Below are 12,758 nucleotides of genomic sequence, written 5' to 3'. Positions count from 1 at the left end.
AGCATTTGTATATTTAGATAAACTGCAAGCTATACGTTACTCGAAAGTCTATGTGTAGTGTGGAAGTGATGTCCCACTTCGGCGGGGCGAAGGCCAGAAGGCAATTTGGGACGAAGTCGGAGGCTGCGCGCGATTCGCTCCCCGACCGTAAATGTCACGCGCAATGTCCATACAGCTAAATTACATAATATTGGCGCAACAATAAAGTAATAAATAGCCTCATTTTGAATGTTATAAAGGAAAATGGGAACATTTTGTCAATATGCCGTAATAAATGGTGCTTGTCGACAAGCCACGCCTTAACCTGTTGATTATAGTGCTAAATAACTTGCTTATAATTGTACTTGTTTAATATAGTTCTTACATCTCTATTACATACTCTCTCTATAAAGTAGAGATGATTAGAGTTCCGGTATATCCATGGTACACAACTACACACCGACCTAATGTAAATTGATTGACGTGCTTTTTAAGCGCTTCAAGCTCGCGTGTTGGATGGATATTTCGGGCGTAATGGCCGCATTGACGTAAACCAATTCAACGGACGTGGGAAGCGCTGCTAAATCCTTGTGTTAGTCGGCGAATAGTTTTACGGTGCATTAAGGGGCTATTACACAATTTCAAAGCCAATTAAAATAAATTCAAAGTCACCTGAACTGAGTGAATCGTAACCGTCGCTGAACGCCTTGAACTAAACAGAAGCTGGGATGCGAAACGAGTGCCACGAGTACAAACGAACAGGAATGCGTCTTGCAAAATAAATGTTATAAAAATCTCACGCTACATGATTTCTTTCATTAAAGTGGCGATATTGTTTATTATCAACAAAGGTCGTCTGAATGAAAACAAAAAGAACGTAGAGAGTCATTGTAATTGAACAAAGCATGTGAACCCCGGAGTTGAAAGTGTGCGTCGTGCGTCGGGATAAAATGAACTCTAGGTCTAACGCGAACAGAATCATGCAAACTGCGACGACTTCTTCGTGGCTTTAGTGCTAATGTTCGTCTTCCGTTTCGTTTCCCAGATTCTGGACTGAGTTTCTGGTTGGAAACTCTTCCAAAGTTTTTATAGTGGAGGACTTCGACCTGAGTATGCTGTGCTAAAGTTCACAGTAGGTACACGAAATGTGAGTTTATAAGCTATGCCTACTTGATAATTTCTGTCAACCTATCTCGGAGTCTATACTCAGAGATAGGTTAACGAGCAATATAAATAAACTAAACCAGGCTTATGTAAACCACGGGCATATCGTACTCAAACTAACGATTTACATAAGTACCTAGCATGACATGACTATGACAAAAACTTAATATAACTAGAAACTTTTTAATTCCATTACAAGTTAGCTCTTGACTGCGATCTCTACTGGTGATAAGTGATGATGCAGTCTAAGATTGAGTCTAGGATGGTAACAATAGGCACGGCAGAAGCCTCCCAATAAACCAGACTAGAGACAGTTATTTAGAAGTTATGAATTCCCAAAACTTGACCTTGCCGGGTTGAATCGATCCTCCGACCAGAACCTCACACTTATAAGACCACAGTGCTCACCGCTGCACCAGGCAGGTCGTCAAAAACCTAATTAGTTTCATATTTAGTATTATTAGTAGTATTTAGTTTCATATTTAGTAGTTGAAATTAATTAAAATTAAGGGAAACCATATTTTATCCAAAAGTGCTAATATTATTACATTATGCTGTGGATTATAGGGATAATATTATTATAGTAGACAAATAATGGAAACACGGCAGCTCTGTGAACAATAATATTATGGATTATAGCAAATGAATTATGATGTTGTCTATCACCCATTGTCCAGTGGAAGCTCTTTGTCAACACTAGCAGTTACAACGTAGATTCTGCAACGGTATAAGTAGGTATTCCTACTACATCTTTTGCGGTTTACTACTGCATGGGGACAAGACGGGGACAATACTCAAAACATTATGTGGGAATGCAGATATTAGTCCGTGTAAAGGAACAAAAATATAATTATTTTACCTGTTACGCAGCTCATCCTGTTTATTTATTTTTATTTATTATAATTTATATATATTATAATTTATTTATATTTTATCCTCATTATTATACTTTTAGGCATCTATGTTTTCCAAATAACTATTCACTCAATGCTACAAATATTATATTCTACATTTTATTCTACAAATATTATAATGTGGCTGTACCTATCTACGTCTAATCCAATTCGTAGAATCATTAATCATATTTAAATATCATTGGCCATAACCCGAAATATTCCTCTAGAGTCTAGACTCTAGGCTATATAAAAAACCGGCCAAGTGCGAGTCGGACTCGCGCACTGAGGGATTCGTACTCGGGATTTTTTTTCGACATTTTGCACTATAAATCAAAAACTATTAATAAAAAAAGCATAAAAATAAATTAAAATCTGTTTTAGAATGTACTGGTAAAGCCCTTTCATATGTTCGGTTTTTCCTTTTGAGGTACGGAAACCTAAAAACAAAATAAATCTGTTAATCATCACACCATTAATAACGGTATGTTAGCGCAATTTATAGATGACCTAGACGGCTCCTATCGTTGTTGTACACAAAATAAATTAAATTTATAAATGTTGAGTCGAATATGTAGAAGTAGGGAGAAGCATTATAAAAGGGAACCATACTACTTAAATGCTACTAAATAAAGAAGTAATTCAACAATCGTGTTGGAAAATATGAACGACGACTAAGAAATCATTATTCTTAAGCTTTAATGAAACGCACGAAATGATCTCATCAAATCTATACATAGATTGATAGATAATGTTATAGGTTTTATTAATCAAACATGGCATGAATCATTAGAATTTCCTAAGAAGGATAAATGTACATAATCCAGTTTTAATGGCACCGCAAGCTTCTTCATTTATGGTAGATACTGGCAGAATTATGGGGACATCAGCATAATCAGGAGTTATGGCTCGAGGCAGTATTGAAAAGGATTGCACGCGTGAGCCATGCCTTATTATGTAGTTCCTTCCTTCCCTTTTGTACTGACTAATGAGGAAAGACTTGTAAAAAGGATGAGTCTAATTAAGCTGGGTTTATTACGTATCTTGACTAATATATGACTAACATCGTTATCGTCAACCGATTTCTTACGTGTTATCATCTTCGTTATGTTAAATTGATATTTGTTTTTATACTTGGCAATCAAAAAGTACACAATGTTAGGTAGGTACCCAATTTGAATAAATGATTTGAGTTTGAGTTTACTCAATGAGGCGAGTATAATATTAGTAAACATTGTGATGTGATTGTTGGAAAATATATAATATTATTAGACTAGCCGATGCCCGCGACTTCGCCCGCGTGGATGTAGGTTTTTAAAAATTCCCGTGGGAACTCTTTGATTTTCCGGGATAAAAAGTAGCCTATGTGCTAATCCAGGATATTATCTATCTTCATTCCAAATTTCAGGCAAATCCATCCAGTAGTTTTTGCGTGAAGGAGTAACAAACATACACACACACACACACACACACACACACTCACACACACACATACAAACTTTCGCCTTTATAATATTAGTGTGATTGAAAATGGTAACTATGTATTATTTAGGTTATAAGTCCACCCGTGCCTTTAATAAGAACGATCCGTTGTATCCGTAGAAAACAAGAGTATACATTTTTTCTTTATGATGGTCATCTATCTATCTCAACTAAGCGCTTCAAGAGAAGAACCAAATAGCAACAGTGTTGCTATTAAAAATTTATTCGTAAATGTAAAAAAGTAGGTTGGAAGAGTTGTTTGCTTAGACCATGACGAGATATTTATTTTCATGCGGCTACTGCCACGGGGAGCATGTTTTCACATCTGTTTCTGACGGTGGGGAAACTCGCATTATGGTTCCTTTCATGCTGTTTGTTATCAAGCTTGATTCATTATTTTCGCTTTGCTTGTTTCAAACTTTGTAAAGGTATTGATTAGCTTTTGATCTTTTGGGAGACCATTTATTTTGACATCATTTGCACAAAAGGTAAATATAATTTCTATAGCAATAATGCCTTTTCAATGATGGTGGTGATTTACGGTGAATTCGTCAGTAGGAGGTTTAGTTTTAATTAAAAACGCAGTTATTGCGTTGATTTAAGTTTATAATATTTTTTTTGCTTTACGTCATAGGTACTGCTGGCTGGTTATAGGTAGAGCAATGCTGGCAATTTATATCCTGTGTAAAATTTTAAAAATTTGCTTCGATTCGCTTTTAATGATATTGAGAGTAGGAGCTGATTTTTTTAACATCGCGTTTTGATGCTTACCCACATTATATTCATTTATGTACTTTTAATTTGTAAGTACATAAACTTAAAACGAACCTAAAACTAAAACCTTAAAAATATAATATAATAACTAAAATATAATATTAAAAGGAGTGCCTTTAGAAAAGGTTCCGAAGATACTGGCAGTGTTCCCCCTTTGAACAGCTAGACTAATTCTTTGTCCGAGGTAGCTGCCAGCTCTTCGATCTCCTGTGATGTCGACAAACCATTTTGATATGTACTTATATGGAACATCTACGCAAAATTCCTTGCTTCTAGATTCTAGCATGAAATTTTAGGTCTAGAATTTAGACCTAAAGTCAGTTAGAATTAGTTGTTATCAGTTAGAATTTTATGAATAATACATGTAAGTTACCTAGAACAAGATTTTGTTATGGTTGTGTATCTGCCTATTTACGAGTACTTACAAAAATAGATTTTCCTGTTACGATCGAAACTAATTACTTTATAATATAAATATTTATGTTTAACTGGAATGTAGGTCATGCCGATAACCGAAATGTGTGGAACACTCGTCGATAGTAAGCTCGCAGATTGGGCCAGCTTCGGGACTTGACTTTATAAGGTCACCAGGTTTTGGAGATTCCCGGGATTGTCTTACGATTTGTTCTCCAATCACATATGCAAGGAAAAAGTAAGCAAAACAGTGTTTTGTTTCGGTAATGGTAACTTGTACTAGACTCGGATGATTAGTAGGTACATGATTGAAGTGCGATGGTATATATTCTTTTTCTTCGACTAAGCGAGTTGTTGGTATGTTCCTTTTTCTGAAAATCAACTATAACATGTTAATTTAGTATAGCAGGTAAGACATAGGTGTTTTCTTCAAGTTTCAAGTTTATTATATTATGTCCTGTAATACCTATCTTCGTGAAACTTATTACGTCATCATCATCATGATCAACCCATCGCCGGCCCACTATTGAGCACAGATCTCCTCTCAAAATTGAGAAGAATTAGCCGTAGTCTACTACGTGGGCCAAGTGCAGATTGACAGATATCACACACCGTTGACAACATTATGGAGAACTCTCAGGCATGCAGATCTCCTCACGATGTTTTCCTTTATGGTAAAGCAAGTGATGAGTGAAAGTTAGAGGTGCGCGCCCGATCTCGTAACTTGGATCTCCAACGATGAGGCCGACGTCTTAACCACCCAGGCTATCACCACTAGGTTTAAAAAAAATTGCCTATGAAGTTATGATTCAAATAGCTGTGTTGAGACATGATTAAGGCCCATAGCACCCATGTGGGTCCCATAAATTGAGATATACTGGCAACCCTAGGCTTAACTGGAGTAGTGGGACGGTTTAGGATAAACCGAGTCAATGGCCGGGTCACGACGCTATTTGCGTTCAGAGAGCCGCCCGCGCCCACCCTCCCCTGTTCAACTACCCGAGACCGACTAATTTTGGTTACATCTGTTGATATGTGTAAAGTCTTCAAGGAACTGTTGCGGTTTTATGACTACATCTGTTGCTTTGTCAAAATAATCCACTTTGTACTAATGGAGTGGGTGTTCCGCTGTTCCCGCTGCATCAATTTAATTGTCCAAAAAGCTTCGGAATAGGTATGTCTTACTAAAGTTACTAGATGATCCCCGCTACTTCGTCTAGTGGATTTAGGTTTTTAAAATCCCGTGGGAACTCTTTTATTTTACGGGATAATTAGCCCAACATGTCTTTCCCCAGAATGTAGGCTCTGTGCCAAACATCAAAATCTGTTAAATGGATGAAAAGCAAGCAGACGGACAGACAGATAGACAGACACACAATATTACTATGGATCGAATCCTAATCATTATCACTACCTAATCGTAGGTTTTTATTCTTATGTCTAATATTGAAAACTTTCAAGTCAGGAGTGACATTAGGATTTAGAAGTAAGAAGGTATGATTCTAAGATTCCATGAATTTCGAAAAAAAAATATAGTGAACAAATATCACTCCTACTAAATGGTTATTGCTCTAGTAATACTTTCCAAACAAACTTTAATAGCATGTGGCCCAAATAATTAATCTATCTAATTTATTGCGTTGAATTGCTACGTCGCTATACTTTGTGTAAGGGGATAGTTAACTAGGATTAATTATTTCATTTACTACGGCGTTGTTATTAGCGCGTCGAACGACCGAGCAGGCTAGATTTGAATTCGTCCTGGGTACGCATGCTGATGTCTTCTTTTTTGGTGGCTGTTTGTAGTGCCAGACCAGTACGCTCATGTCGGTCGCGCCTAGATATTTGTTAGCTGTCAGCGCTGTAAGCATAGCTAGCGTCGCATTGTTATGGAATCCCAACTAACGCGAAATAACTTCATTACCATGATGATTTACCCGTCGTCGTTGAGCACGGATCTCCTGTCAGAACAGAATGAGAAAGATTTTGACTATACTTAGTCCACCACGCTTGCCCAGTACGGATTGGCAGACGTCACACACCTTTGAGAACACTATGGAGAACTTTCAGGCATGCAGGTTTCCTCACAATGATTTCCTTCACTGTTAAAGCAAGAGATAATATATGTATGTACTTAAAACGTAGGTACCTACCCACATAACTCCGAAAAGCTAGACTCCCGGGGTTAAACCCCCGATCTCTTGAACAGGAGGAACATTATAAACTTATAAACCTATTAGGCATACAATTTTCGGGATATTAAATTACTTTTTCATTAATTAGAGCACCTAATATACTACCGGTACTTACTTGTTTCATATAACAACATATAGATATTATAGATAAGTAGTTATAACGTAAAATAAGATGTGTCAACTTTATCGTCGTCGTAGTATATATCGTCTGACGTCACCAATTCTGTTCAACCTCTATGTAAACGAACTGATCGAGGAACTGAGCAGTGCTAGGGTAGGCTGCCAGATTGGAGGCGTCAGCGTAAACAATCTTAGCTACGCCGACGACATGGCCCTGCTCAGTCCCTCGGTCTGCGGCCTGCGTAGCCTAATTAACATCTGTGAAAAATATGCAGAAAATCACGGTTTATTATATAATGTGGCAAAAACTGAAGTGATGATATTTAAATACAAGAAAGGCCCAGAAAATGTACTGCCAATAAAACTATGCGGCTCCGAACTGCGATATGTTACTAAATTTAAATATCTAGGACATGTATTAAGTGACACGATGAAAGACAATGAGGATCTAGAGAGACAAAGACGGTCTCTGGCGGCAAAAAGCAATATGCTGGCTAGACGTTTCACCCGCTGTTCCCGACAGGTAAAAGTCACCCTGTTCAAAGCCTACTGCCAGGCGCTCTACACCTCCCAGCTCTGGTACACTTACTCCAAAGCAACTTTTGACGCACTTCGAGTGCAATACAATAATGCATTCCGAGCTCTGCTGGGGCTGCCATGGAGGTGTAGCGCGTCAGGTATGTTTGCGATGCACAGGGTTGACGATTTCTACGCTATAATGCGTAAGGCCAGGGCGAGGTTCTTATCCCGACTGAATTACAGTCAAAACCTAATATTAGGAACTCTGAAGTATTATCATCATAATGAACCAAAATTTTTCCACGTCTGATGTTTTTATTTTATTTTATTAATTTTATTTTGTTTCATTTCATTTTATTTTTTTGGCACAATACACAATATACAAAACTTTGACTATAATATTATTATTTTAATTACTTCAATTATTTTAATTTTACATTATTTTATTTTATTTTAATTTTAATTTACGTAATTTAATTTAATTTGTATAAAATTATGGACAATTTATACTGTCTGAAATAAAATATTTTTATTATTATTTTTATTATTATTATCATTCATCTAGAAGTAGACCGTGTGATGAGTTGAGGGAATAGGTACAAGGTCAGTGTGTAATATTGTTTTAGTTAATTACATCAAAGTAGAACTCTTTTAAGTCATATTATTAATAATTATGTAAGAGCTGAAAATAGAACAGTAGATTAGATAGTGATGATGAACTTCATCTTATACCTACGTACCTATCTACTTAAAAGTTGAACAATGTTTTATCACTCATGTAGTTTATTAGAGCACCCATAGATAACAAGGTCAACGACCATCAAAACAAAGAAAGTATAATAGGTAAGTACCTACGCAGACAGACGAGACACTTTGATAGGGAATACCTGAACAAATTATAAAGGTTCCTACTTATCTGCTAAGTGATAATAATATTGCCTGACAAGTAGATAAACAACGAATATGATAGTTGATACTTGATACCTACAAAAAAAAGATGCAAACTAAAATATTAGAACATATTAAGATACAAAGTACTAGGTGGTACTAGGAAGCTTTCACTAGCATAGGTAATGAGTTATACAAAGTTGTAGAGACTATCTGAGACCGCGGGAATCCGCTAGACTCGGGAAGGTAATGATAATGGCGCATTGTTGTTCGACACAATCCGTGTTTTAATGAGTTGCTGTCCGCCTTCGCCGCTGCCACTTGACCGTCCCGTTGTCTATCGCATTAGACGTCATGATCACCTTTGTTGAGTTTAGTTATATGAGTAAACCATTGATCATGGGAGCGCCGTAAGCCAACTGAAAAGTAATGACAAAAAAAAGGTAAATAACATACTGCGAATGAGTTGCCTAAAGAAATTAGCTCAAGGGTACCCTTAATAAAAGTTGTGGTAGAAAGGTTATTTTAGTATCATATAAATCATATGTAAACCTGGCAGGTTCAATACCAATCGAAAGCAGGAAGCCAAGCAATTAGAAGTGGGGTTGGGGTTGAAAGAAAATCGGTCAAGGGTCAAGGGGTCACAGCTATGGTTGACTTATGTAATTATGGAATACCTACCTGCAAATTAAGATGATATTATAGAATATTAAATGGTTTTAGACTCACCGCGTCTGTGACTTGAACGCGATTGAAATGTTTGGAAATATTTCGCAGTTTTAGCAAGGTGTGCTTAAATATATATTATATTAAGAATTCTTAAATTTAAGGCTTACTATTATCATCGTCACAGACATGTGCAACATGTATATCACTGATCATCATCTATTTGCGACGGATATCCAAAAGTTATTTTTTATCTCGGAAAATGAAAGAGTTCCCATCGTTAGCTAGTCTAGTAATCGCGGGCATCGCGTCGTCTAAATATTCATAAAAATATTTTTAAATTAAAAATTAAGTATGTAAAAAATAAATGAAAAAATCTAGAAAAATAAATCTGCCTTGCTAGCAAAATCTGGATTTCAATCTGAAAACTTAAACTCTAAGGAGAAAAATAGGGGTTTGAATTTTTTTTGATAAAGTCGCGGACATATTATTATGATAGTTATATAGGTAACAAATTATGTACTCTGGTTTATTGTTTTTGGCACCTAACAATTTTGTCAAAACTATCGATATTCCCAAAATTGCAGATAAATACGTAATAAATACGCGTATCAAAGTACGTGTGTAGGTATATCTATGTAAGAAACCCCTTAGGTGTCTGGGGTACGGTTAAATCCCTTTTAAGTAGTATGTGGCTATATAGTTAAATCCGTTACATCGTCTGGTTACTACAATTTGCAGGGTACTTACATACACTTGTTACAGGGGTTGCATTGCTTCAATACGAGGGGTATAAATTAATGCTGCCAGACATCTCAAGTCATCTAAATATCTTTATACCTGTATTTAATGACATATATATGTAGAAAAGAAGTAAATACGTTATACGTATCTAATGTGAAGACTTAAAACTGCGACACTTGGTTCACATTAATTGTACAGCGCCTATCTCGTCTACTCTTGTGAATTGTCTTCTGTCTTACTCATCACTGATCACGAATTTTATACGCCATGTAATATACTCGTAACATAAGTAATTTACTAACTAGATGTTATGTTTGATTAGATACTAAATTGAGACGCAATGTAAGCTTGCAAGTAGAATCATTTCCGGATCCTTGTAGAGGCTAGAGGCACTAATACACATACCAACATCCTATATAGGTATTACTTGAATAAGGAATGAATTGAAATTGAAGTTTGGAATTGACCAGCGCTTCGTCACTAATGAGTCTCCTGGCGCGACGGTCCACAGAATTCAATGCATCAAGCTGATACTTGGCAGAGCCATTCCATAAATGACTGCAGTAATCCACGTACGATCGAACATGAACTTGGTACAAGGAGGATACTGTACTTAGTAGTGGGCCGGCAATGGATTTATCACAGAATATGATGCTCATTATTTGCTAACAAGTGTCAATAATCCTTTGGCGCTTTCAAAATGCAGCTTTGCAGGGTGTCAAAGTGCACACTCGATAGAGCTTGAAGACAAGAGACGCCGCTTCCATTGTTCCATTATTAAAAACGTCTTTTTAACCCCCGACCCAAAAAGAGGGGTGTTATAAGTTTGACGTGTGTATCTGTGTATCTGTGTGTCTGTGTATCTGTGTATCTGTCTATGGCATCGTAGCGCCTAAACGAATGAACCGATTTTAATTTAGTTTTTTTTTGTTTGAAAGGTGGCTTGATCGAGAGTGTTCTTAGCTATAATCCAAGAAAATCGGTTCAGCCGTTTAAAAGTTATCAGTTCTTTTCTAGTTACTTTAACCTTCACTTGTCGGGAGTGTTATAAATTTTTAATTTACACTTGTATCTTAGAAAGAATGTCTGCTGCAATACCTTCAATATTATAAATTCGATGATAAATAGAAGTGTTTTTTTTTTTCGGCAGTACGATAAGAGATTAATCCTAAGTACCTAATTAGATCTACATATCTATAGGTACGCCGAAATTTATGGAATGCAGATTAGGCTACAGGAGATAAAATTTTCATTTGAAACATAACATTTATTGTACATATTTTTATTGATTTTCTCAAATAGGATACGAAAGTATATAAACGGAAGAAAGTTAGGACTTATTTTCTGATGCCAACTCGCTTGGGTATTCATACTTGTAACACACGAGTAAAGATCCCTTACTTACTGCGTCATAGAAAATCTATTTCACATATTATTTCTTTGCAAAAACGAAATACTTGCTATATTACCTCACTGAATATTAGTTATATAAAAATATGGATATTATTGAGCACTGGAGCGCCCATAATATACTCTATATGGGCTTAAGCAGCGAGTGGGTGGCGGACGACCATGAGCCGTCGACTTGCACGATTGGCTAGGCCTCGCCCCACTCATTGCGACACCATCTAAATAATTAGCTATTATAATTTTCACATTAAACTTGAAGAGTAATCGTAATATATCGTTCCAGATGGTAGGATATTTGCGCCATCAGTGCATAGCGCAGTAGTTACTGTGGCCGGTGCAAAGAGAATGAAGACGTTGGCCGTCGCTCGTCTTGGAGCCATAAAAGCTTGGAGTGATATGATATCGGTTTATAACGAGGTACCTGTTTTTGCATATTATCTTACAAACGCTGCAGTAATGAGGAAAACAATATGCCTGAGAGATTAAAATAACTGTAGATACGTAGGTACCTATGTATCTAGGTCGTATGTTAGAAAAATAACTGTTCCTGTTTAACAACTTGAACCTTCTCTGGGTATCTCTTTAAATAAATTACAATAAGAAGGATTATGTCTAATTCTGTTAGAGGTGATTTATTTTGGGAAAGTTTATAAATATATACGTATAGGTTAATTTAAATATACCTATGTATAACAATCAAACCTGCCAGGTTAGCCCGCTTTCATCTTAGACTGCATCATCACTTACCACCAGGTGAGATTGCAGTAAAGAGTATCTATACTAACTTGTATCTGAATAAAAAAAAGTTAAGATAAATAGAATATTTAGATTTGCTCACAGAAGCTGCCGAAGATTGATTACAATGTAGCCTGTAGGTAGTCGTAAATGCGCGAGCTGTCCACAGCGGGAGTGCAGTGCATGCGTCTCAGATTTGTGATAGCCTGGTTGTGATCCTGACAGTTGCGTATTGTGCATTTGTGCCCGACCCTCGGGGCTCGGGGTGAACGATCGGCCCGGAGTCGTCGACACAGGCGATAATTACTGTCCCAGCGACATCTACCTACGCCTCGCCTCGCGCCTGACGCCTGCCCTCCGACCAACCAGCTGCCTCCCGTAAACCTATTACACTAATCACTTCAATTTTAATATTCTCTTAAAAAGTTTCGCTTGGAAATTTAACTAACGAACTGCTTTTTCTAAATTTTTTGTTTTCACGTTCTAAGACTCTAGAGCTTCTGGTAAGGGATACGTTGTCCTTGTGCATGTCCTTTCAATGTTTATGTGCTATAATATAATACTTAATTTTAAGTTTTGGTACAACAAAAATAAAAATAAGAACAAAGTTTCTTTTTACTCCATTTTTCACTTGATGCAACCTTTATAAATCTTTCTTTGGGACATGGGAATTTAGTCGTTTGGCTGGTAGAGACTTCGCGAGAGGTTCTTTATTCCCACAAAAACATTACATAGGTGGTAGCTACAATAGTAAATTATAATAATATAAAGATAT

At 36.6% G+C, this 12,758-nt stretch overlaps 1 protein-coding gene across 1 annotated transcript; it reads left to right on the top strand.

Annotated features, from left to right (window-relative positions):
* Positions 1–7,073: 7,073 nt before the first annotated feature.
* Positions 7,074–12,365, top strand: LOC123872451. Its single transcript, XM_045916735.1, has 3 exons — positions 7,074–7,698; positions 11,532–11,665; positions 12,189–12,365. Exons 1-3 carry the CDS (start codon positions 7,074–7,076, stop codon positions 12,363–12,365), a joined length of 936 nt encoding a protein of 311 aa, XP_045772691.1.
* The last annotated feature ends 393 nt before the right edge of the window (positions 12,366–12,758 follow it).

Source organism: Maniola jurtina, chromosome 2 (genome assembly GCF_905333055.1).
Source record: "Maniola jurtina chromosome 2, ilManJurt1.1, whole genome shotgun sequence".
Taxonomy (NCBI): Eukaryota; Metazoa; Arthropoda; class Insecta; order Lepidoptera; family Nymphalidae; genus Maniola; species Maniola jurtina.
This window is presented reverse-complemented; position numbering and strand designations above follow the sequence as displayed.

Bases quoted from the DNA above. Each gene is read 5' to 3' on its own strand.
- LOC123872451 (XM_045916735.1), top strand. From the start codon at position 7,074: ATGTGTCAACTTTATCGTCGTCGTAGTATATATCGTCTGACGTCACCA. The intron at 7,699-11,531 runs GTATGTTTGCGA...ATATCGTTCCAG, and splicing joins ATGGAGGTGTAGCGCGTCAG to ATGGTAGGATATTTGCGCCA. The intron at 11,666-12,188 runs GTACCTGTTTTT...GATTTGTGATAG, and splicing joins TGATATCGGTTTATAACGAG to CCTGGTTGTGATCCTGACAG.